This window comes from Penicillium verhagenii, assembly GCF_028828195.1.
Source record: "Penicillium verhagenii strain IBT 33310 chromosome Unknown utg000003l_segment0_segment0, whole genome shotgun sequence".
Classification (NCBI taxonomy): Eukaryota; Fungi; Ascomycota; class Eurotiomycetes; order Eurotiales; family Aspergillaceae; genus Penicillium; species Penicillium verhagenii.
This window is the reverse complement of record NW_026643167.1, coordinates 2622992-2646542: the sequence shown is the minus strand read 5'-3', so window position 1 is coordinate 2646542 and position 23551 is coordinate 2622992. Positions and strand designations below refer to the sequence as shown.

General features: G+C 48.8%; 10 protein-coding genes across 10 annotated transcripts; 4 read left to right on the top strand and 6 right to left on the bottom strand.

The window, feature by feature from the left end:
* Positions 1–411: 411 nt before the first annotated feature.
* On the top strand, positions 412–1761 carry N7466_002373 (uncharacterized protein; the record flags this gene model as incomplete). The annotated part of the gene is made up of 1 exon (XM_057161771.1): positions 412–1761. One exon carries the CDS (start codon positions 412–414, stop codon positions 1759–1761), a length of 1350 nt encoding a protein of 449 aa, XP_057025056.1.
* Positions 1762–2547: 786 nt separating this feature from the next.
* Positions 2548–4820, bottom strand: N7466_002372 (tat pathway signal sequence domain-containing protein; the record flags this gene model as incomplete). Its single annotated transcript, XM_057161770.1, has 5 exons — positions 2548–2752; positions 2812–3468; positions 3524–4036; positions 4093–4573; positions 4628–4820. 5 exons carry the CDS (start codon positions 4818–4820, stop codon positions 2548–2550), a joined length of 2049 nt encoding a protein of 682 aa, XP_057025055.1.
* Positions 4821–6576: 1756 nt separating this feature from the next.
* Positions 6577–8418, bottom strand: N7466_002371 (carboxylesterase/lipase family protein; the record flags this gene model as incomplete). The annotated part of the gene is made up of 4 exons (XM_057161769.1): positions 6577–6841; positions 6909–6959; positions 7026–7530; positions 7593–8418. 4 exons carry the CDS (start codon positions 8416–8418, stop codon positions 6577–6579), a joined length of 1647 nt encoding a protein of 548 aa, XP_057025054.1.
* Positions 8419–9646: 1228 nt separating this feature from the next.
* On the bottom strand, positions 9647–10925 carry N7466_002370 (mitochondrial 37S ribosomal protein uS5m; the record flags this gene model as incomplete). The annotated part of the gene is made up of 2 exons (XM_057161768.1): positions 9647–9864; positions 9926–10925. The coding sequence occupies 2 exons, from the start codon at positions 10923–10925 to the stop codon at positions 9647–9649; spliced, it is 1218 nt and encodes a 405-aa protein (XP_057025053.1).
* Positions 10926–11338: 413 nt separating this feature from the next.
* N7466_002369 (tRNA (uracil(54)-C(5))-methyltransferase) lies at positions 11339–12982 on the top strand (the record flags this gene model as incomplete). Its single annotated transcript, XM_057161767.1, has 1 exon — positions 11339–12982. The coding sequence occupies one exon, from the start codon at positions 11339–11341 to the stop codon at positions 12980–12982; it is 1644 nt and encodes a 547-aa protein (XP_057025052.1).
* Positions 12983–13705: 723 nt separating this feature from the next.
* Positions 13706–15262, bottom strand: N7466_002368 (actin-related protein 3; the record flags this gene model as incomplete). The annotated part of the gene is made up of 4 exons (XM_057161766.1): positions 13706–14605; positions 14694–15049; positions 15142–15164; positions 15228–15262. 4 exons carry the CDS (start codon positions 15260–15262, stop codon positions 13706–13708), a joined length of 1314 nt encoding a protein of 437 aa, XP_057025051.1.
* A 927-nt stretch (positions 15263–16189) lies between these two features.
* On the top strand, positions 16190–17801 carry N7466_002367 (threonine aspartase 1; the record flags this gene model as incomplete). The annotated part of the gene is made up of 5 exons (XM_057161765.1): positions 16190–16299; positions 16360–16559; positions 16616–17479; positions 17532–17641; positions 17697–17801. 5 exons carry the CDS (start codon positions 16190–16192, stop codon positions 17799–17801), a joined length of 1389 nt encoding a protein of 462 aa, XP_057025050.1.
* Positions 17802–18178: 377 nt separating this feature from the next.
* Positions 18179–19403, bottom strand: N7466_002366 (TFIIH/NER complex subunit TFB4; the record flags this gene model as incomplete). The annotated part of the gene is made up of 2 exons (XM_057161764.1): positions 18179–19275; positions 19358–19403. 2 exons carry the CDS (start codon positions 19401–19403, stop codon positions 18179–18181), a joined length of 1143 nt encoding a protein of 380 aa, XP_057025049.1.
* Positions 19404–20201: 798 nt separating this feature from the next.
* N7466_002365 (uncharacterized protein) lies at positions 20202–21253 on the top strand (the record flags this gene model as incomplete). Its single annotated transcript, XM_057161763.1, has 2 exons — positions 20202–20316; positions 20403–21253. The coding sequence occupies 2 exons, from the start codon at positions 20202–20204 to the stop codon at positions 21251–21253; spliced, it is 966 nt and encodes a 321-aa protein (XP_057025048.1).
* A 234-nt stretch (positions 21254–21487) lies between these two features.
* On the bottom strand, positions 21488–22823 carry N7466_002364 (NADP-dependent oxidoreductase; the record flags this gene model as incomplete). The annotated part of the gene is made up of 5 exons (XM_057161762.1): positions 21488–21972; positions 22036–22167; positions 22230–22397; positions 22479–22594; positions 22645–22823. The coding sequence occupies 5 exons, from the start codon at positions 22821–22823 to the stop codon at positions 21488–21490; spliced, it is 1080 nt and encodes a 359-aa protein (XP_057025047.1).
* Positions 22824–23551: the final 728 nt, after the last annotated feature.

Genomic DNA, 23551 nt, shown 5'->3' with positions numbered 1-23551 from the left:
CGAGGTGTCTCTGAATCCTGATTTCGGACTTAATTTCCTCAACGAATTCAAAAGCCCCAAACATAACAATAACAAGAACGGTGCAATGATGGCTAACAGTCAGGTAGCGAGATCTCAAAAGTTCGGTTTCAATACAATCTTCTCCGCACCTAGTAGTAAGTATGGGCTAACAAATCTGGTCGGGCTATATACGTCAATCACTGGGGATCTGCCTTCCATTCTCCTTAATCGTACAGGATAGGCTCCATAAGGACCTCGAGACTCTCATACCCAATACACTATAAAGTCCTTCTCTTTACCAGCAAAATTTAATTCTTTCATTCCTTAGAAGGCCCAGCTTTGGTCCTCTTTTGCCCAGAGTTGAAAGTCCGGAAAGTCAACATGCTCTATTCTAAGGCCACAGCCGCCACAATGGCCATTGCATTCGGTGCAATGATCCACGGAGGATTGGCCGAGATCACCGTCACTCCCGATGCGGACATGCCGCCGCCGACTCTATACGACTTCGATAACGACGGAGTCGCAGGAGGCCTCTATCGCCCTGCATTCAACAGCACCAAGGCCCGCATTGCAGTCTACGTGATGCACGCCGAGAGTGACTACATGACATTCTCCGCTTGTCGAGAGCTGCCACGCCGAGGATTCACCGTCTTCTGCGCAAACAATGCAGCCGACAAGACCGGTGTCATGTCAAGCATCTACTTTGAAGACGAACTCACTCAGGCCGACTACGGCATGCAGTACCTGCGCAACCTGACGGATATCGACAAGGTCGTCCTCTTCGGCCACAGTGGCGGCGGCGGTCTAATGACTGCATTCCAAAATGTTGCGGAGAACGGCATCTCTGCATGCCAAGGTCCAAACAAATTATACAACTGTACCAGCGCGGTGGCTGATCTTCACCCCGCCGATGGAATTATGCTGTTGGATGCCAACTACGGGCTTGGAACGATGCCGTTCCTTAGCTTGAACCCCGCTCTTGAGGGCCTGCATGGCACGACGGTGAACGAGACGCTCAACTTGTTCAACCCGGTCAATGGCTTCATTAAGGGCAACAGCTCGCGATACACGTCCAAGTTCAAGAAGGCGTACCAGGAGGGCGTTGTTGCTCGCAACGATTTCATCATCAAGTATGCGCAGGAACGTCTCGCTGCTTTGGAGGCTAACGAAACGGGCCTGATTGATGATGAGCCGCTTTACGTCACCGATTCCGCGTACGGCGTCATGAACAACAAGTTCTTTGCGCAGGATACTCGATACCTCGCGCACACCTCATTGCCCTGGCCCCTTCTTCATAAGGACGGCTCGATCACAACACAGGTCGTCAAGTCCGTACGCGTCCCGGTGAACTTTGAAAGTTACGCAAATCAGTATATCCAGGGAGCTCTGAAGACTACTGTCCGGAGATATCTGTCTACTTTTGCTATTCGCGCGACATCTGATTTTGATATCATGCCTACAGGCTTCCACGGGATCGACCACTCCTCGGCGCAGTTCTCACCCACGGAGTCAATCAAGGGTGTTCGTGTTCCTTTGTTGAACATGGGTATGACGGGCCATTGGGAATACTTGAATGCTGAGAAGATCCATTTGAATGCCCCGGGTAATGACACCGCAATTGTCTTTGTTGAGGGAGCTGAGCACAAGATTGGAACATGCAAGGCGTGCGAATCTTATCCCGGCCAGTACGGGAACACGATGAAGACTGCTTACAACTATATTGAGGAGTGGCTAACGAAGCCTGGGCGCTTCTTGGATTAAATATGGGTTCATTGAGTAAGAATTTCTAGTCTTAAATGCTATAAATGATTATTCCAAACATAGAGCACCTAGCAAATTATGACTTTATCTACCAATATTTCTTCGAGGTGCTATCTAGTTTGTTAATAACAACTAGTAGGTATCTCTAACTAACTAGTACTATTTTATGTGTGAATTAAAGCTACTGGTTCCAGGATAAGATCATCACCCTAATCTTGGACAGAAGTCCGACCTCGGGAAGATTGTCAAATAACTGCCGTCTTTTTGGATTCAAAAAAGCACCAGTCAATTCTCTCATGACCAACTAAAAAATAATGGAAGCTATTGGCAGCACCTGTTTCCACTTCTCATTTTGGGTATGTAAGGCCGAGTGTCCACAAGAGTTGATATCTCCGCCTTGGATTGTACTTGCGGCTTTAAAAGATCTGCGTCCGACAGAGTGTTACCCAAGACTACAAGCGGGCTGGCTAGTAATGTTGCACATTGGAGGACCCCACCTTTCTTTCGGTCACTTTTAAATCAAGTTTAAATCGTTTTTAAACACCTCGGAGTTTAGCTAGTGACACAAAGCCCGAGCTCGAGTTAAGTGGATCTCGTAAGTACTAGTTATGGAGAACCTTGGTTGGATTCCATTCAAAAGAACCATGGAAGAGAACATTTGAACATTGAAGGGCTGCCGATTACTTCACTGGAACATTGGATTTGAAAGCCTCTATGTAGCATTTTGTTAAGTAAGTATTTACAGAAATCTATATATAGACATGTGCATCAAAAAAGAAAACATCCCTAATCAAGATACTCATTAGGCATGTAGAGGGGCATAGAATCCTCCCAAACGGTATCTGTGACAATGTGCTTGTCGGTTCCATCATAGTTCATGACCATGATTTGGCCATAAGGCTGGAAAGTGTTGTCGTAGAGGGCGCTCTCATCCTTGAAACCGTACATGCCGGTAGACCACATGATGCGGCCATCCTGGGACCAAACAGCGCTAAAACAGGGTTAGTAAGATGCAATAGAAAGCAGTAATGGTGTACCGGATCAACTTACTGTGCGTCATTGGCCAGACTGTCAGTGACCTGGGTCAACTCAGAGCCATCCGGACGAATAGTGTAGATATCGAAGCGGTCCGCGTACCACCGGGCTCCGTATGACTCGGTCCAGTTGTTGTTGCGGGTGAAGACAATGCGCTCGCCGTCCGGGGACCAGCCGGGGGTGTTATCCCAGCCGTGGGTCAATTTTGTGGTCTCGCCGGTGGTGAAGTTGAGAAGCTGGATGCCCTGGGGAGCACCAGACTCAATGTTCCATAGTCGGTATACGATGGCCGATCCATCGGGGGCCCATGAGGGGAAACCGGCGTTGTTTTCCCAATCGGTTAGGTTGGTGTGGGAGCTGCCGTTGGCTGCGACGCGGTAGATGGCACCGGTATCGGTAGAACGAGTGACGAACCAGGCACCGAATCCGACGACGAGCTCATCGCCATCTGGGTTGAATGAAGGCTGGAAGGCACCGGAGTTACCCTCTAGCAGCCATTCGACCTCGGTTTCGTTATCGGCGGAGTAGATATCGTAAGAATCAAGTGAGTCGGTAAGGTCGGTGTACTTGGTTGATGAGGTCACAAGGGAGCTGTTGGCGCCTCCTAGTACCTTCTGTGTGATGCCCAGAGTGTTGGATGCAACATTGTGCATAGGGAAAACATCCATGTAGCTAAAAAAGAGTTAGGAAAAGACAATTCGTGTTAAAACAGCAGTAAGGCTCATACCGGTAATCCCAATCACTGTCGAAACTCCAAAGCTGAAGACCGCCGACCTGCTGATCCCAGTTGAGAACGTTGTAGACAATCTTAGAGCCATCGGGAGACCAGGAGGGCTCTCGAAGACCAGTCAGGTTGAAGGACTTGTGAATCTTGTTGGCGGAAGAATAACTGATTCCCTCTGAATCACCGGCCTTGATCACATAGCCAATGTTGGTCGAATTAGCGATGTAGTGTTGGCCAACCTTGAGGTTAGAATCAGAGACATGCTTGATGATATTCTTTCCCGTGGCGACATCAACACTGTAAATCTGAGAAGGAACAATCTCCTGCTCGCTAGAAACACCGTGCGCATAGTAGGTGTTCTCCCTTGTCATGTTGTTGTAAATGAGGCGCTTGCCATCAGGAGACCATTGGGGTGTACCGAAAGCAAACCCATCCTCGTGCAGAATCTTGCGGAAGCCCGAACCATCTGGGCGAACAATGTAGATGCCAAGGTTCTGAGTGTGTTCCCAGCCAACACTAGGGGAATAATCAGCAGATGTTAATTAAAGAATCCGTTTTATAATAATATTTACCCGTCACTGTGACCAGTCCAATCGTTATCTCTGTCCGAGCTGAAGGCGAGCCATTTCCCGTCGGGAGACCATGAAGGACGGTAATGGCCAGTAGGCCAGGTGTTGTCGGCCCGGTTGGCAGGAGTGTCAGTAAGGTTACGCGCGATTCCTGTCTCGATGTCTTTGACCCAAATATTCATCGTATAATTTCCATAGGTGGAAACGTAAGCCAGAGTGTTTCCATCTGGGGACAAAGTGCCGGCATCCTCTACACTGTCGGTGTCGGCAAGAGTTTGAAGACCCGTTCCGTCGGGGTGCACACGGTACAAGTCTGACTGTCCTGCTCCGCGTCGTTCACTGGTGAAAACGATCCATTTTCCGTCTTGCGACCAAGTAGGGTGGTAATCAAAGGCGTCGGTCTTGTTGCCCATTAATTGAGTGGCATTGGTGCCGTCTGCGTTGGAAATCCATAGTTGGGATCCCGAGGGTCCAATACGGTTCACTGTCTGGGTAAGTTTCGATGAAGTCAAGATTTCGTTTGGAACCGGTTACTTACTATAGAAGATACCCTTCTTTCCAACCGCTGGTGTAGCAGACGCGGTAGATGATGTTGAGCATTTTGAGGCAGCGTCGCGAGGCGCATTGACGTGAGGGTTCTTTTTGTCCAAGCCCAGATCCCGAGCATATGGGCAGCCCGCCAACGCCGGAGCGATAACGAGACCGACGACAGAAGCAATGCTGAGACGCATTTTAACGGCCGTTGGAAAGTTCAAAAAGAGAGAGCGGAAATGGACCAAATATTATTATTCTCACTAACAATAGGCGACGCAAGGTACTTGTAGGTTTTATAGTTTTTGCAGGTTTCAATGTTACGGCTTCAAGGCCCCTTTCATAGGCCCGAGATGGTCCACTTGACCGACCTATTGAATAATTGCCGATGCTTACTCGTTGACATCGTGCCTTCGCTTGACGACGATTCCGATGGGTTGTGCCCACTTGCCAAGAAAATACTCATTGGGATCAACATGCGTGGTTCCTGATATGGAATCTTCGGCCTTTCCGCGTCAGCCGAGATCCCAAATTGATTGGGTTGTTCCATTCAAGGACTAGAAACCAAGAGGGTTTTAGAATCCAGATGCCTGCTTCCTGCAGAGAAGGCGACTTGGGGATTGGATCAAGTGCATGGCCAAGTAGAGATCCAAACAACCCGTCTGAAACAATTATTTAATCACCATACGCTGATAGGATAGATGCAAGGTACCATACTGACTCGGAACAAACTTAGATTAGATTGAACATATACTTGTGTGTTAGATGTACAGAGGACCATAATGAGCCAGAACCTACTACATCTGCTGCATCCACAATTTGATTTGAATAACGGATCAGATTACAAGAAGGCAGGGTTAGCTGGAGACACGAGTGCGTCCACAATAGATGATGCCCAACGGTCGAAGATGCGTAATTCTCCATGAAACATTGGAGTTGTGAAGAGTTTTTGCTTGCATTTGCCCCTAAACGGCTAAATTACCAGAACACGTCAGGGGCGTTACAGGGATCGACAATCAATCAGTAGTTCATTGGGGGAAAAGAGGAAATAATAATAAAAAACCGGGTTCTAGTCGGGGTTGATTACTAGTTGCGTGGACTGTGTGCCTTGCAGGTTTAAACGCAGTGAGCTCGGGCTTTACGGGGCCGAGATCCGCAACGCCTAAAAGCCCTCGAGGCCCCGTTTTTTTTCTCCGTTTTCTCTCCGTGGGGGGTTCCGCTCGGGGAAATGATCGCCATTTCTTGGCAAGAGTTCACGGAAACTCCGTTAGAGACCGTGAAGTTCGACCTGGAACATTTGAATATTATGCGTCGCCAAGACAATCTGCCAAGGTTTTTTCCCTAATACCCGGACAATTATCTTGTAACACAGGAGATTCGTCAATGGCGCATACAGATGTTGATAGAATCCCTAGAATCCCTAGAATCAAAGCCTCCTCGTCATAACATTCGAGTCCATATACACTGAAGTTCCGAAAATGTCAGAGAAGTGTTAATAACATTGAATAATACAAGAGAAAATAAACATGAAATTAAAACAAAAATCCTGCGAACATTGAAGTAAAAGAAAGAAAAATTACATCGCTGAGAAACCATTCGGTAAGTACTTGAAACACTGAACGTTCAGATCTTATCCAGAATGTACGTTCAGTTAGGAGAACTAAGAAATTGCTACTACTAGTACTAGTATGTATGGTTTTTGAATTTGGGAACTGTCCAACAAGAATAAACCAAAGTGGGTTCGAAGACAAGTGAACATTATACAGATTATCTATACCAAAATTCAGTAGTACATGTATCCAAGCCGCAATATGTAAGGGTGATCAAAGCATCTAGGTCAACAGGAACAAAATCTAAATTCTATAGGTGAAAGAAAGAAAATAGTGAGAACCGGATTGCCCAGGTGGTTTCAATCTTCCACAGATGAACCAACACACTGAGAGTCACAAGGTTAAATTACCATGCAGGCAAAGTAGAAGTCCACTTGTGCAGGAACTCGATGCGCTTGTTGTCGTTGGTAATAGGGCCCATCTCCCACTGGTCTCCTAGCCACATGGTCTGCGCCTCCTTCTTGGAGGCCTTCCATTGAGGCTGACCGTCACCGTTGGGGTTGCCATTGCGGATAAAGTTGGCCCAATAGTTGGCCATCTTCGTCTCGACGGCATAATCTTCACTGTCCCAGGTCACATTTGAGTATGAACTGTAGGGCAAGTTGTTGAAGCTGCATAAATAGCATACATGTTAGTCACTTAATGAACGGCATACTTCATTGAGACTCAATTACTTACGTATACCAAAGCTCACTTCCGTGGTAAGCACCACCGGAATAATCTTCCGCCCTGTAACATAATTAGTCAATAGTTCACACAGTAATATAATACCATCAGTGACAGTGGTCAACTTACGGCCAGTGGTTGAAGAAGTAAGTATACACGGATGCATTCGCGCCACCGGCAGCCCAGTCAAGAGCCCAACGCCAGCTTCCAACTCGAGACAGATCTCTCCAGAACTCCTTGCCGCTTTCCGAGGCCTGGGATCTGTTTTGACCAGGGTACAGGGAGAAGAATTCATCTGAAAGGTCACCGAAAAGGTTGCTGAAAAGGGCGTGGTATTTGGAGGCAGAGTAGGTGAGGGTCGGGGTAGCACCAGACTCGTCCGCGTTGTTTCCAGTCAATATAGGGATGTCGGCATGAGAGTTGTTGCGCAAGGCCTCGGAGTAGGTGTCCGGGAAGACGTAGCCATCGATGTTGGGACGCCACATCGGAGGCTCCATGAACGCATCAGTGAAGTTCTCGAAGGGAGTACCATCCCAGATGGTGTCGGAAATGCCATCATACACAAGAAGGCTCTCCATGGAAGCATTTCGGAGTTCAGCAATTGAGCTGACTCCCATGGTCTTTAAGAATCGGACTATATCAAAGATTAGTATTCAGAAAAAGTATTTTAAACACTTTGATCTGCCCTCTACTCACCTCCTTGTGCCTCAGCGGCCTTCTTAGTCCTGTATGAAGTAGCAACAGTACCGGTCATCGGGTCGTGGGGTCCGCGGGCACCGCTCTCAGCAATAATTCCAGCTGCGAGACCTTCGGCCAGGGGACTCCACATAGCATCGAGGGCGCTAGCCGAGCCAGCGGACTGCCCACCAACAGTGATTTGATCAGGATCACCACCAAACTTGGCAATATTCTCATTGACCCAGTGCAGAGCAGCCTGCTGATCCATAATACCGTAGTTACCTGAGCTGTTGTGGCCTGATTCCGCAGTCAATTCAGGATGGGCAAGGTATCCAAAGGGTCCGAGGCGGTAGTTGATGGTGACAACGATGATATCCTTTTGCGCGAAACCGGTACCATCATAGGTTTTCACATCGCCAGAGCCGCCCGTGAAACGTCCACCGTAGATCCAGAAGAGAACGGGCAACTTTTTGGAGGTCATGTTGGTCTGGTTCTCGTAAGCCGGAGTCCAGATGTTGAGGTACAGACAATCCTCGCTAGTTGTGTTCTTGCCACTAGAGAAGATACCAGCTTCGCCGATTGTCTGGGCACATTGCGGGCCGAATTCGGTGGCATTTAGTTTTCCCCAGTAGCTGGGGCCAGACACCTTCGTCCAACGGTTGGCACCGGTGGGTGGCTGAGCATATGGAATTCCCTTGTACACGAAAGCCTTGTCACCTCCACGGAAAGGGGAGAGACCACCATGAATAGTACCATAGTGAGTGTCGATAACGGGAGGGCTCAGGGCAGAAGCAAGTGATGCGCCGTAAGCTGCCACACCGGTAAGGGTGGAGAGCAGCTTCATGATGAGTTTGAAGAAAGCGCCCGGAGGAAAAGAAGATTTTATGAACGAACGTAGGTAAAGACAGAGAGGATGGGTTGAAAGAAAGACAATTATTGCTGCATCTCATGCGGATGATCAGCATGGCTTATAAGTTTTAAGGGCAGTAGATTCATGGTCCATAGTAAATTTTCAGGGGATGGTACGCGGCCAGCGACCAACGATCTTCCCTGTCAACTTCCTCATTAGAGAGGAGTGATGGCTGCGCGTATGCAGATGTACCAGTGTTCCAAACTTTCCCAGGGCGAAAGGCCCTCGGGTGTAATTGTGGGGTTCTGACGATCCCCTTTTTTCGGCTCGGGGACGGAAGAGGCGTCACTGGTAAACCACGTACAACATCGTCTTCTTTGTGATTAGGGCTTTGTTGTTCTCCATCGAAGAGCGGGAAGTATGATGGATGTGAAAAAGTCATGGCAAGAGCAGGTGGAGGAAACTCATGAACTGGTGTCATGCAAAAACAAAAAAAAAAACAAGCTTTTCAGCCATTGGTTGGACAAAATGCTTCCATAGGTTGACCGTTGGATTCGGAACTCCACAGCGATCCTTGAAATGGGAACATTAAATGTTGGTTTTGATGTCTGGAAAGAGTAAGTCTGATCCAGACACATCACTTGCATCAACAAACAACTGCCCCCACTAAGTGACTGCTAGTAATGTATGCGTATTGTTCCAGAGTTTATGCCCTCAACTCCAGACGTCAACATAACCTATATGCAAATGAGCATCCCCAATATTTGAAGTCAGAAACGGACGGTAGATGTTATTTGAACACATACCATTAGTATGCTTCAATATTGTAGGCGAGGCCTACAGCTCCGCCATTCCGCTCCACTCTCAGTATTCCAACGTTCGTTAATGCCATATCATTATATGTATTAGTATCATCACCCACCCAGGCAGTCTTTCTCATTCAGCTGAACCGCCATACTGATCAGTGGAGAGTAGATCGTTGGGAGGGCGATCGCCAATGATCCATCTGTGTGCATACGATGCAGGTCCGCTGGATGTTATTGTACATCTGTAAGGTAAATGGGTGGTTGGCACCGACTCAGAGAGATACTAGTAGATACCAAAACATATCAATCCTTTCTTTTTTCAAGAATATTTGAACGAGTACAGATACAAGTACATGCGATTAATGACACGCGGAGAAGAGAAAATAGAACACATTATATACACGAGGGGTATTGCCCTAGACCTTGCCAGCGTAGTAGACCTTGCGCACATCGACCATCTTGCGGCCACGGGCCCGAGCAATCTCCTCAGGGTCACGCTGGCTCATGAGGGCCTCATAGGCAGCCTTCACAGCGTTCATCTTGTTTCTCGAGCGGGACACACGAGCGGCAAGATCATGGATACCGGCGGCGCGGCACATTTCGTAAATCAGGTATTGAACACGGAGACCGAAACCTGTGACGATTGTTAATTGACTTCATGGTTGAGCTTCATGCAGATTACGTATCAAACATACCTGGGGGGCGGTGCATCAATTGCAGCTCAACGGCACCAACCTTGCCCTTGACATCACCAAAGATAGTGCGGTTCTCATAACGGGGGATCGGTTGCATGTTGCGAATGGCACGGTACTGCGATTGGATCTTGGCATCGGCAGCCTCGTCGGACTTGGCTTCACCGATTCCGAGCAGACCGTTGCCATTACCAGCAATGGACAGACGGTAAGCACGGCGAACCTTACCGAGACGGGTCTGGTTCACGACGCTGTGCGAAACAAGGGTCTTGGTTCGGAGTTCGGAGACCTGGCGGTTGGTGTATCCGGTAGCCAGGAGAAGGCTCTTCAAGGCATCAGTCAGCTCCTCGGCAACAAGAGAGCGCTCCTTCTCGCCTCTCTCTGCGGCACTCTTCTTTTCTTCCACACGGGGATCGTCGATAGTTTCCCCAGGACCAAAGAGGTCCGGAACCAGCGCGCTGTGCGGGTTCAACTCGTTCTCCTCCTTTCCGTGGGTCAATCGCAGCGATTCGCCGAAGCGCACAAAGTCAGCACCGGTGGCATTTTCAGGCAGCTCCGCGAAGAAGCGGCCAAAGTCCTCCACAAAATCATCTTCGCTCTTCAGCTTGAAATTGTAGTCCGAATTCGACTCGGGTGCCCGTTGGTTACGGTCAATGCCGGGCTCGATCACTGAGAAGTCGTCTAGGTAGTTGAATCTGAGGGGGTCGGTACGTGGGCGGAACTGTTCGGCCAGGTCCTTAGGGTCAATGGCAGCTTCGCCGGCCTCGATGGCCTTCATCTGGGCCTCCGAGTACTCCTCCGCCAGGCGGGCCATCTGCTCTTCCGAGTAAGGTGCATAGTCTCTGGGTTTCGCTTCGGGGGCCTTAAGATTGGCGAATTTCGGTTTCCGGTTCGACAGAATCGCAGGGGTCGGGTGAAATTGGCGACGAGTCACTCGCGTGCTTGGGGTGGCTACGCGGGAGAAGCTGCATAACAGGCATTTCGCCGGTCGTGCAAGACTCATTGTGAAATGTTTTGATGCCCGTCAGCCAGCGTTATGCTAGCTACAAGCACAGGAAAAGAAACCAAAAAAAACGCCAACGACGACGACAATGGATAAGAGCACAATTGATGATGGGGCAGTTTGGAGAGATTCGGGATGGAATTTCTTCCTGGGCGGGCGGTCAGGGAACAGCCAATCAACGGCCTTGCAGATCGGTTTCTAATAAATTTCTAGAATTTTGGGTCTCCAACTCTTCGCGACCTTCTTTTTGAATTCTCATCCTTTGTGTTTTGTACATGTTTCTATTGCGGCCGTTTTCCTGGCGACAGACCACCCGTTGTCTACTCACACCTCGTTTAACTATTGGAGCATCCCCTGTGTCCAATTTTTCCGTCTATCGCCACTTAGCCAATGCGCCAGTCCCCGCAGCAATAATGTCTACCGCTCCCAAGAAACAGTTCAATGGAAAGAGGCAAAAGAAGGTTAAGAACGACCGCACTAAGGCCAATGGCTTTGATGAAGTTCTGCAGGCCGATATCGAGCAATTGATCAAGAGAAACCGCCCCGAAGAAGATGAATCAGACGGCGACAAGACCGCACCGGCACCTTCACCCCTCCCAGAGACGTTTACCGAAATCGATGTGACCGTATCCGAAATCTCCTCCACTGGCGATGGCTTGGCGCTATCGGAAAACAAAGATCATGTATATTTGGTACCATTCACTGTCCCGGGAGACAAAGTCCGAGTCAAGGTGATTCGGCACTTCCCAGCTTTGTCCTATACTATGACAGATTTCGTCAGCGTTATTGAAGCGGGCCCGAAGCGAGACGATGCGCTTATTGGATGCCAGTATTTCTCGAAATGTTCTGGTTGCCAATTGCAGATGATGTCCTACGAGGATCAGCTGGCACACAAGCGTCGCATCGTGGAGAAAGCCTACGCCAACTTCTCCGGACTAATTCCTGAGCTTGTCCCCACTATTGGAGATACATTCCCTTCACCTTTGAAATATGGATATAGAACAAAGCTTACCCCGCATTTCGCGCAAGGCGGTGCTGGTAAGGGCAAGAAGGCCGACGGATCAGAGCAAGAGGTCAACGTGCCACCCATTGGCTTCACATACAAAAACCGCAGGGCGGATATGGATATCGAGGACTGTCCCTTGGGAACAGACATTGTGCGCCTGGGTCTCAAGAGTGAGAGGAAGCGTGTGGCTGAAAACATTCGTTCTTACAAGAAGGGCGCAACACTGCTCATGCGCGAATCGACCTACCGAATCCCCAAGGAAGCCCCGACAGCTGAATCTGAGACTGAGGCCAAGGCCGAGACCGAGACCAAGGAAACAAATGGATGGGCACCAGTCCCAGGCGCAGATACCGGTGACGTGATCCGCATTGAGCGTGAAAACTACATTGAGGAGAAGCGATGCATCAACGATAACAATGCCACATCTGTCGAATATGTTGACGACTATGCCTTCAGCAACAAGGCCGGAGGCTTTTTCCAAAACAACAATTCCATTCTCTCGGGCTTCACCGAGTTCATTCGCTCTCAGGCTATCCCTGCCGGCAATGACCAAGATCCCCGTCCTATTAAATACCTTCTCGACGCCTACTCCGGCTCTGGTCTGTTCACCATCACCCTGTCTCCACTTTTCAAGTCCAGTCTTGGTGTCGATGTCGCCGGAGACTCTATCGCTTGCGCTCGTGATAATGCGCGTGCAAACAACTTGCCTAGCACGGGCTTTGCTGCCGCAGACGCGGCCGTCTTGTTCAAGGATGTCCCGTACCCTGCTGACCAGACTCTTCTCGTCATTGACCCGCCTCGCAAGGGTTGCTCCGAAGATTTCCTGCAACAACTTCTCTCTTACAAGCCTCGCCGTGTTGTCTATGTGAGCTGCAACGTTCACACCCAGGCTCGTGATGTTGCCGTGATGGTGCAGGGAGATGAGAAGCAGAATGTCCGATATGAGATTGAGAGCATTCGTGGCTTCGATTTCTTCCCTCAGACTGGCCATGTCGAAGGTGTGGCTATTCTGAACCGTGCCGAATTCCCTCAGAAAGAAGAGTCGGCATGAGTTGGTACTTGAGATGGAATCTCTAAATAATACGTTGTAATTGATTAGTCTTGTTCTGATTCAAGATATTGAACTTGGATATAGCCATCATTGGCATGTTTGGAATATTCGCATACTGTTGACGGCGTTCATGTGCAAATGACAATGGGATACAAAAAAATAAGCGAAATGCTAGACACCAAAAGTTGATATGTACTACATGATATCCATTTTCTCGGCCTTAACCTCCTAGTAATATCCCGAAAGCCAAACCTTTGAAAACTTTCATCTAGATTCTCCACCCAGACGAGAGAAAATTGTAAAGGAGCACTCGAGGGAAGCAAACACAACATTTGAATCAATAAGCAACTTCCAACCCTAGTAGGAACCTTGGAACAGCTTTCGTTCAGACAATCACCGAAAGGGAACCTCGGGAGCAGCATTGAAACAAGTGTATGTAGTAAATTTTGCATTTTTTTTTTCTTCATACGCTTCTGAATAGCTATCAAATTGAAAAACAAACCACGGACCATTTCATCCTCCTCTATCTTAGATACTCGTTAAACAGATGTAGCATGCTGCGAATCCAGCGTCATGCCCGCTTCGGATAAAAAAGAAGAAAAGTGGAGGGGGGATGAAAAAGAAAGGTCAGGAAGAGCACACAAGGCATGAGAGAGAACTAAGGACTATAAACAAAGGCTGACAGGGAACATGTTAAAAAAGACGGAGCCTCAGACCATAAGTCTAGGTGCTTCCGGGGCCACCGAGCAGAGCAAATCTCCGCACGATGCTGGGACCAATCTCGTCGTATTCGGCCTTGGTGTGGCAGTAGCTTCGGAACTCAGGCGTCTGACCCAGCAAACTGCCTCCGAACCAGGGACCGTGCCGCTGGCGCTTGTGAGTAACAACCGCGACATCCAGACCACCCGACCGGGCACCGCCGCTGCGGGCCTCGGATGCACGAATGCGGGCATCAACCAAGTGGCGGATATCACGTTGTAGACGACGACCGAAATCTTTGTACAAGGTGGAGCCACCGGACAAGACAATATTCTTATAGAGACCCCTTCGGACATCGATGGGCGAGGATTGGATAACACCGTCGACAACGTTGGGGAGCGGGGTCAGGAAGTCGGACGAGTAGATTTCGGGGTTGAAGAAGATTTCCGGGGCAAGGAAGCGCTCGTAACCGACGTCGATGGAAACGCTGCGGCCATTAGGCGCACTGACGGTGTGTTTCAGGAAGCGATCAGGCTCGCGGTCGTAGCGCGCAAACTCCTTGACAATATCGGGGCTCACGTAGCAGTACTCCTCCTTGACCTTCTCGGCGGTCTTCAGACTGCTGTCTGGCTCGCCTCGATCACGCAACAGGCTCTGCACGAAGTATGTGATGTCTCGACCGGCGATGGGGATGCTTTTGATCGAAGATCCGATGACGTAGCCCTCGGCCACGGGGATAACGTGGGTCACACCATCACCCGAGTCGATCACAGTTCCAGTCAGGGATCGATCGGTGACCTTGGAGGAGGTCCAGGAGGCAGCAAGGGCGAGCACGGCTTGAACGGCGATGTAGAGACCGGCGCAGTTAAAAGACTCGAACATAATTTCGGCGGTGTTTTCACGGTTCTCGGGAGGGTTCAGCGGCTATAATTAAAAGGTTTGTTGTTTAGTTCTCCGTACTCCGCATTGATGTAGGCAAATCGGGGAATGGCCCGGTGGGTATTGATCTTACAGGCTCAGTCAGAAGGAAGTGGTGATCTTCAGGCTCGACTCGAAGGTATTTGAAGATCGAGTTTGACCAGAAGCGCTCCATATGATCCCAGTTCTCAATCTGTCCATGTCGGATGGGATAGTTCACACCGTATCCGGGACCATTGGCAGCAGCCAGAGCCTCATCACCAATGAAGAAATCAAGGTCCTCAGTTCCACGCTTTGCGGAAAGATTAGAGCTACCTCCACCGCCGCCTAGGAAGGATGGCTTGTTGCCAACAGGAGGCCGCGCGCCCGAGCTTCCAGCGCTCCCGGCACCGGCCTTGGTTGCAATTGCAGTAGGGAAAACGAAAGAAGGCGCATCATTACCGGCAAATCCTGCAATGAAAAGACAGCACAGTTAGCAAAAAGACCACTTATTCTCTTAGCTCCCAACTTTATATTTGGTGGCCTAGAATCATAACACTCACCAAGCTTGGAGTAACCGGTACCGCTGGGGGGAAAGGAGGCTGGGTCAGTATTGTTGACTCAATTCCTGGGAGGAAGGAGAACTTACTTGTCCATGACAACGGCTGGTGTTTGAGACGCCATGGCGAATAAAGGAGATCAAAGCCCACAGTTAAGTTGGCCGAGTAGATTGGGGGGAGGGGATGATGAAGTCAACCGTGGCGGAGCTCAGGCATCCAAGGCGGGGAGGGATGCTGACATAATTGAGGGTCACATCAACATCATGTGCCTGGCTATTTTTGATTTTCCAGATTCAGACTGTGATCAATTCCAATGTATCAATGTGTCAAACGGTAATGGCCATGATATAACTACTCAATTGCTGAGGTCCACAGCTGTAAGTTGTTATATACAAGGAAATTCACTGCAGACACCTTAAGCACTCTTTTAATTCTTTGGTCACAAAATAAGAAAGAAGCAATGGGTCTTGATATCAAATCAGGCAAGTGCATAGGGAGATATTTGTGAAATCAACATAATAACATACTAGTTGAGCCATTGCCTCTTCAAAAGACCGCCTACTAGGCGCGAAGAACTCATTCGTTCATCCTAATCTTTATACTGATGCCCTACGATAATTCTTATCATTATCATTACTACTTCCTGATACAACTTGACCTCTCGGTCTCGTCGCTCATTTCCTCTTTGACCTCAAGGATCTTAAAGTCTTGACAGAGCTGGTCGTTACGACGATTGCTAGACTTGAACCGGACTTGGTGAATGAGTACTACCACGGGCTCTTGTGTTGAACGCGTCTCCGGACGTTTGTCCACGTTTGACCAAATTTGATAAAGACGCGTTGAAAAAACAAACAGGCGCAAGCATCTGTCCCCGCTACCTCCCCCGGACTTCATATTCGCACTCATTTGCTCCGGTCACCTGTTCTCTCCCCTCGGAGGGGCAGCATTTCCCTGGTTTCTGTGTTCTCAATCGCTGCTTATCGCTCATATCAAGTACTCTTGCCGCCTCTTACGTGTATCTTTCTGCATCTGGCTCAGAAAGGTCACAATCATGGAGAAACCAGCGGTAGCGGATGATGATCTGTGTGCGATCTTCGTCCATGCCGGAGCTGGGTTTCATAGCCGTGATAACGAGATTAACCACCTGAGAGTGTGCGAGCTGTAAGTTGACAAGGTTTTATGCTGAATATTGAAGGTCAACAATACTAACGATGACAATAGCGCCCTTGAGTCTGGAATGTCTTTTCTTCGCCATGGTGGAAGTGCAATCAGTGCTGTTGAAATGGCACTCATGGTACTCGAGGATGCCCCGATTACCAATGCCGGTCTCGGCAGCAACCTGAACGAAAAAGGCATAATTGAGTGTGATGCGTCGATCGTCGATCACTTTGGTCGCAGCGGAGCTGTTGGCGCTGTTCCCAGTGAGTTCCCTCAATCAGCCTGTTTATGGTCCGCTTGAAGTTAATGGGTCTTGCAGATGTTAAAAATCCAATTCACCTTGCCCGTCGTATCTATGAGAAGTCATACCGATCACCTGGCATGTCTCGTGTTCCTCCCAATTTTCTATGTGGAGAGGGTGCCACGGACTTTGCATGGGACAACAATGTCGTCGTGGTTCCCAACGACGTGTTGATTTCGCCCGTCGCAGGCGAACGCTACAAAAACTGGGTTGCCGAAATCAAAGGATGGCAGCGTGAGCATCCCCAATCCCAGGAGGAAATCAAAGCGCAAAGTATCCGTCACCCCATCTCTATCGCCCCCGGTCACCCGGATGTTGTGGAGAAAGTCATGGCCGCTCGTCAGCTTTTTGGAGACCGGGTGGAAGACCGCGAACGCTCCAATATCTATGATGGCAAAGACTCAGATGAGGCCCAAAATGTTCAATCCAATGACACCCCAGCTTCTCCAGGAGTAAAGAACAAATCAAGTGGATCTTCCCAGAGTGCGCCCCCTTCAGACACCGCATCATCCAACAGAAAGCCTCGGCTCGATGGGGATGACTGGATCACGGACACCGTCGGCGCAATTGCCGTGGACAAGTATGGTAACATCGCCGCGGGATCCTCGTCTGGAGGCATTGGAATGAAGCACCGTGGTCGTATTGGGCCAGCTGCTCTGATCGGCATCGGCACGCACGTCATTCCTGTCGACCCGACTGACCCAAACGAAACCACAGTCGCCGTTGTGTGCTCCGGAACTGGTGAGCACATCGCCACCACCTTTGCCGCAAGCACGTGCGCGACTCGAGTCTACTACGGCCACAAGAAAACTCATGCAGGCTTCTTTGACAAGGTCAATGAGGAAGAAGCCATTGCTGCCATGCTCAAAGATGAATTCGCCGGTGTGTAATATTTACTATTAGACTTTTAGGCTATCATGCTAATTATTTCCAGGTCATCCCTCGGTCGTCAACAGTGATATTGAGTCGTCTATCGGACTAATGGCTGTCAAGATGACTAAACAGGGCATCGCTCTTATCTTCGCTCACAACACCGATTCTTTTGTAAGTATTCGGAGCTTTCCACCAAAATAAAAAAATTGCTAACCAGGTCTCATAGGCCCTCGGTGCCTTCTCCAATAAGGATTCGAAGGCCCAGTGCTTGATGTCTCGAAACAAGAACAAATCACCCGTTGCCCAGGGAGGTATTATGATTCGCAAGTGATCTGCCACGAAATCGAGTCGTCGGTTGCAGTAGCTGGGACTACTAAAGTACTCGCATATGCGATGATTGGGAGATCAAGAAGGGATCCAAGAGTCGTGCCAATATTTGATCGTCTCGAGCCATCCAATCGCCTTGGCGACACCTCGGATTTTACTGGTCCTTATTGATTTCGCCAATCGTTCAATTTGTTTGTTCTTTTGCGTTCCACTCATTCACCACTTTTCATGATGGCTCGTGTCTTGGTACGTTGATATTATTATTACTAGTATGCATTCTCGACTGCGAGTTCTCTCCATCAGCCTTCATAGACAATTCAATCAGCGAGATTTCAATTTTCTTCCATGACATGATTATTTCTTATATAGAGACGCGAGAATCTAAGGACCAGGCGTAGGAGTAGACATAGGCGTTCCAGCCGCCGAGGCCCCATTCACCCGCTTCTTCTTTTTCTTCTTCCTCGGAATCAGCGCCGGTTTCAAACCATAGTCGCCTGCACCCAAAGATGTCCCACAAGTCAAACAATTATTATCAGGCGGCGGCTCACAAAATATGCTCAAACAAATCGAACATACAAACCCGATATCCACGACGCGACGATGGCAAAAGCACGCAGCACGGAAATCCACATCCACTCGCGTCGGCAATACAAGATGCCGACGAGAACGCTGGTCAGGCAGGAAGGCCATCATCAAGTATTGTAGCAAACCCCTCGGCTCTGACAGGGACATGTAGACGCCCTTGGTGGCGTCACAGGCCTGCTGCAGGAACACCGCGTCGCCGCTAAGCTTGCATACGTCGATGGGGATGTGGAGACGCTGGCATGCGAAAATGCTGTTCATCACGGGGATGTACTGATGCGCCGAGTCGCCAGATCCGCTGACCGACAGAATCAAGATGCGGCTCTGCAACCGCTCGTCATCATCAGCAGCATATCTGTTCGATGCTCCTGGGCCACCGCCGCCACCCGCTCTACCTCCTGCCCCTTCACCTGCTGCGTCGTCTAACTCTTTACCCCCGTGCTCCTCGGCCCAAGCGATTGTTCGCCGGTTGATATTGCTGAGGGCTAGTGTCAACGCACCGGCTATCATGGTTGACATATTCTCGCGGATGTCATCGCTGGTTGTGGAATCAAGTAGATTTTGAAGGTTGGTTGTGACTTGCTCTTCGACTAAACGGAAAGGCCGGTATTTGTTTGTTTGACTTGTGGGTGCTTCGCCGTTTGTGACGTTCATCGCGACGTCACCTTCGCGGTCTGCGGACTCGTGCGTAGTGCTGAGAACCGGGTAGAGCCATGCTGCTTTTTGGCTGTGGGATGCGACGACAGCAACTTCGTTTGCGTAGTTGCAGGCTAGGTGGGCATTGATGAAGACGAGGATGTTTGCGACGGCTTGTGAGAGGGAGAGTGATTTTTCGAGGGCGGCCCAAGCGTGTGGATTTGTGTCAAGAATGATAGTAAGAAGAGACGGAGCGAGATCTGAAGAATCGAGGGGTGAGGCTTAGTTCATGCAATCAAAGAGGGTGCTTCGTCTTCAAGCTCGTGAACGGGTGGGACAAACCTGTGGCTCCTAGGTCGTAATGCTCGGAAGCATCGACGGAATTCATGTTGGTGATAGATTATCAGCGAGGGTGAAGGTTCATGGCGAGAGAGTTATTGATAGGTAAGCGATGAAAGCTTCAGCTTTATCCAGCTTTTGTGTGTTCAAAGTATAGTCGCAACGCTAATCGGACTCGGAAGCTTGAAAATGATTAAGTTGGAGAACAAAAGAGTGAAGCTGATAACAGTCACGAGGCGATAACCACCGGAGCGATTGCGATTGGCTGCATCGCATACTATTTGATCTCTCCTTTTCAACCAATGGCACGATGAAGCCATAAGCACTTGAGTCTTGATTTTGTTTTTAATGGAATCCACAATCTGCGCTTAATTTATCCCAAAAATTCGCATCTATATACGGGATGATCAATTGATGACATCAACCAGTTGACACAACCAGTCGACAGGATTCATGGAATTGAGCCCATCGTCTACTAAATATGTATACACGATGGTCTCGCTTGAAACTTACTACTTGATATCAGGTCGATAATCACTCCAATCTAACGCTAGATAAAGAATCGAGTTGAGTGGATGCAGAGCGGCCGAATTTTGGCCCGTGTAGGAAAAAGTGGAATTTTGCCGAGGTTGATGTGCTGTTGTGCATGCTGTCTTTTTTTTAAGGTTGACTCGGAAGCTTGAGCTATTTTGGTTTAGAGTCACAGCCAAGATCTTCAAGCCTGTTATCTGTGAAAATCATCGGAGGGTTAGTTGCACCGACTTCGCCTATAAGTATTTTGCGTGTTGCATTGGCCTTGGACACAGTGAAACTTCAACCTTGGAACCAACTTTCAACCCCTTTCAATATGGCATCTTTCGCCACAGCTTTCGTGAACCCCTACAACTATATTGGTGGTGTTTCTTTCAACCCCGACAATGATATATTAGATTTGACAGGGAAAGTCGCTCTAGTGACAGGTGGTATGTCTAGGTTTCAAACCCTCCGATCAAGTTCAAAGTTGGCGAGATAGCCAAAAGTAAAATTCCGATGCCTAATGATTCCACAGGAAATGCTGGCTTGGGAAAGGAGACAATCATCCAACTGGCCAAACATAATCCGGAGAAGATTTTCCTCGGTGCTCGTACGGAGTCCAAGGCCACAGATGCCATCAAAGAAATCAAGTCATCCGTCTCGAACGATGTCGAAATCACTTGGATACCGTTGGATTTGACTTCCACCGACTCAATTCGCAAGGCCGCCGAGGCTGTCAACGCTCAATCCCAACGTCTGGATATCCTTATTCTCAATGCAGGTGTCATGGCTTTGCCACCAGGCGAGACAGACTTGGGCCACGAAATCCAGCTGGGAACAAACCACACCGGGCACTTCCTGCTAACCAAGCTTCTTCTTCCGACTCTCCTGAAGACGGCAGAGGAGCCCCACTCTGACGTCCGAGTCGTTAGCCTTGCTTCGGTTGGACACAACCTTGCCCCAAGCTTCAGTACAATGCTCGACCAAGAAAAGCTCAAGAAGGTCAACACTAATGCTCGGTACGGAGCTTCCAAGGCTGCCAACATCCTTTTCGCTGCCGAGCTCAGCCGACGATACCCTTCAATTACCTCTGTTTCAGTACACCCAGGCGTTATCATGACGGATCTCTATCAGTCCGTGGGTTCACGTACACCTTTATTTTCATTGGGCGCAAAGGCTATGCAGCTTGTGGGGTCGACAGTTTCACAAGGAGCCTACAATTCACTTTGGGCGGCTGCTGGGGCGAAGAAGCAGGACCTAGTGAATGGTGCTTACTATGTCCCAGTTGGAAATTTGAAGCGCGACAACAAATTTGCGCGCAGTGTTGATATGGGAAGACAGCTTTGGGAATGGACAGAGGCGGAGTTGAGAAAAGCCAACCTATAAGACATGGCATCTGCCTTGGTCATGTTTGTTCGAAATCTGAATTTGCGATATCGGAAAATGTAGTATATTCTTTCAATTATCTCGCCATATAAATCAATTTTGAAACTGGATGCGCATGTGAACTGCAACAATCAAGCCTTGAAATATTTCAAATGTCTAGGGCGGGTATAGTTCCAAGCTGGATAGAAGCGCCAGGTGCCGTACCTATGGACCAGTTGACCGAATCAATTAATTTCATGAGCTCTCGATGCTAGCAACAAGAATGACCAACTTTCCAAGGCCGCCCTTCCCATCGTAAACAACCTGGCACGCTTTCTGAACAGCTTCTAAGTCGCGAAGCTCAACACTTGTTCCTACAACGGTCTTCAGCTTACCATCCTCAACGTATCCCCTAAGCTCATCCAAGTCCTTGCCGCTAGACTCCAAAATCATATACTCATACTCGGCCCCGTATCGACCTGCTCTGAACTTGCGAATATAGTCCATGAGGTTCAAAACGGGTCGGAGATAAGACGGGATCGTGGGATTGTGAGGTAGTCTCATTAACGAAGAGTTCTGTAGCACGGTCGCTGATGGCGTAGTAGAGACAGACACGATGCGGCTTGAATTTGGCTTCATGAGACAGAGATATTGCATGGCGAGTCCGACCGTATCGAAAAGGAAGTCCACTGAGCCTTTCTCAATGACGTCTCTTGGGTCAGTTTTTTTGTAATCAATGACTTATGGTGTGTTAGTACATGAAGGACTCTAAAGGAGAAATTTCAACAAAGGCTCTGTCTTACTCTCATCCACAGTCCCTTCACCTAGAAGCTCTTTCACCTTGGGAATCTTCGAGGTTGAGACAGTACAAATCACTTTGTTTGCATGAAACACGTGTTTGGCTAGTTGGCATGCAAATAAACCAGTACCACTCACTAAGATTTGGTTAGCAAGGTATCCTGCCAAGGCCATTCGTATCCGATTCGGCTGGACTTACAGCCAGCGGGTACAAAGACTGTCTTTCCTGTAAGATCGCCATATTTTCTGAGGGCCTGGAGCGCTGTCATGGCTGCCAGGGGCATTGAAGCAGCATCTTCAAATGACAGCGAAGGGGGCTTCAGGCCCAACTGTTCTTCCGAGCATGTCACGTATTCGCTGCATGAACCTAGTAGGGTATGTCAACGTCTAAAACAGTCTGCAGCATTTGTCGGAATGCTCCCTCCCGGGGCCTCAACTTGATTCATACCTCGATTGATTTCCGGAAGTCTGACATAAACCGCATCGCCGACTTTGACCCGGGTCACACCAGAACCAGTTTGAGTGACCACACCAGCAGCATCGTATCCGATTTTAAAGGGAAAACTGATTATTGTGAGATTGGCTTCAAAACGACAAAAGATGAAGGCACCCACGAGTCTTTCACCACTTGTTTGAGCTCTCCGCCGGCTCTTTTCACATCGATCGGGTTGATGCTTGCAGCATGAACCTTTATGAGAACGTCCGTATCATTGCCGAGTTTAGGGATTGGAAGCTCCGAAAGCTGGTATCCCGATGGCTTTGAGTGAGACAGCGGGATGTGAAGGGACAACATCGCTTGAAAGAATGACGTCAGATTTGTGATTCCTTATAAGATATATGCCGAAGCAGAGAACTACCGAGGATCTTTAAGCTGGTAATGTGAAAACCCAGCTAGGATTTGCCTTGCGATGCAGAGTTGATTATTAGGGGAAATGTTAGATGATTCATATGGGCCTTTGTGATTGGTGGAATAGTATTGGAGATGTGGGGTCGAGACTGGCCAAGTTTAACGTTGGCCAGATCTCTCCAGATGTCCCGATTGTACAGTGCACGATGTTTCAGACACTCAGAAAAGGTACTGGGGGAAAAAAATTAAATTAAATAGAATAAAATAAACCTAGGGCTGAAATCCATTATTACTGCTGGGTCCAAAAGCCTCTAAGCCCAAAATCTGCAATGTTGGCGGAAACGCGGATGTATACATACTAGACTCATAGTACATAGCCCCACGCGATAAAGAACCATGGATATCTGGACCAGTCGGCTTTTCAATTTTATATTTTTTTTAGAACCCTTAGACCCCACGGAGTATTGACGGAGATCAATAAATGGTATTTTGGATCTAGTAGAGGATACATCCCCCGAGCACCTGGGCAATAATGAGATTGGTTTAAGTTTTGACACTAAACTGGAGGTGCTAGTTCTAAGATAGTTATTGATGGACGGAGGTTAATCCGGAGATCATGGCGACGACGACATAAGGTATTTATTACTCCGCATCTAAACAGGGGGATCAGAACC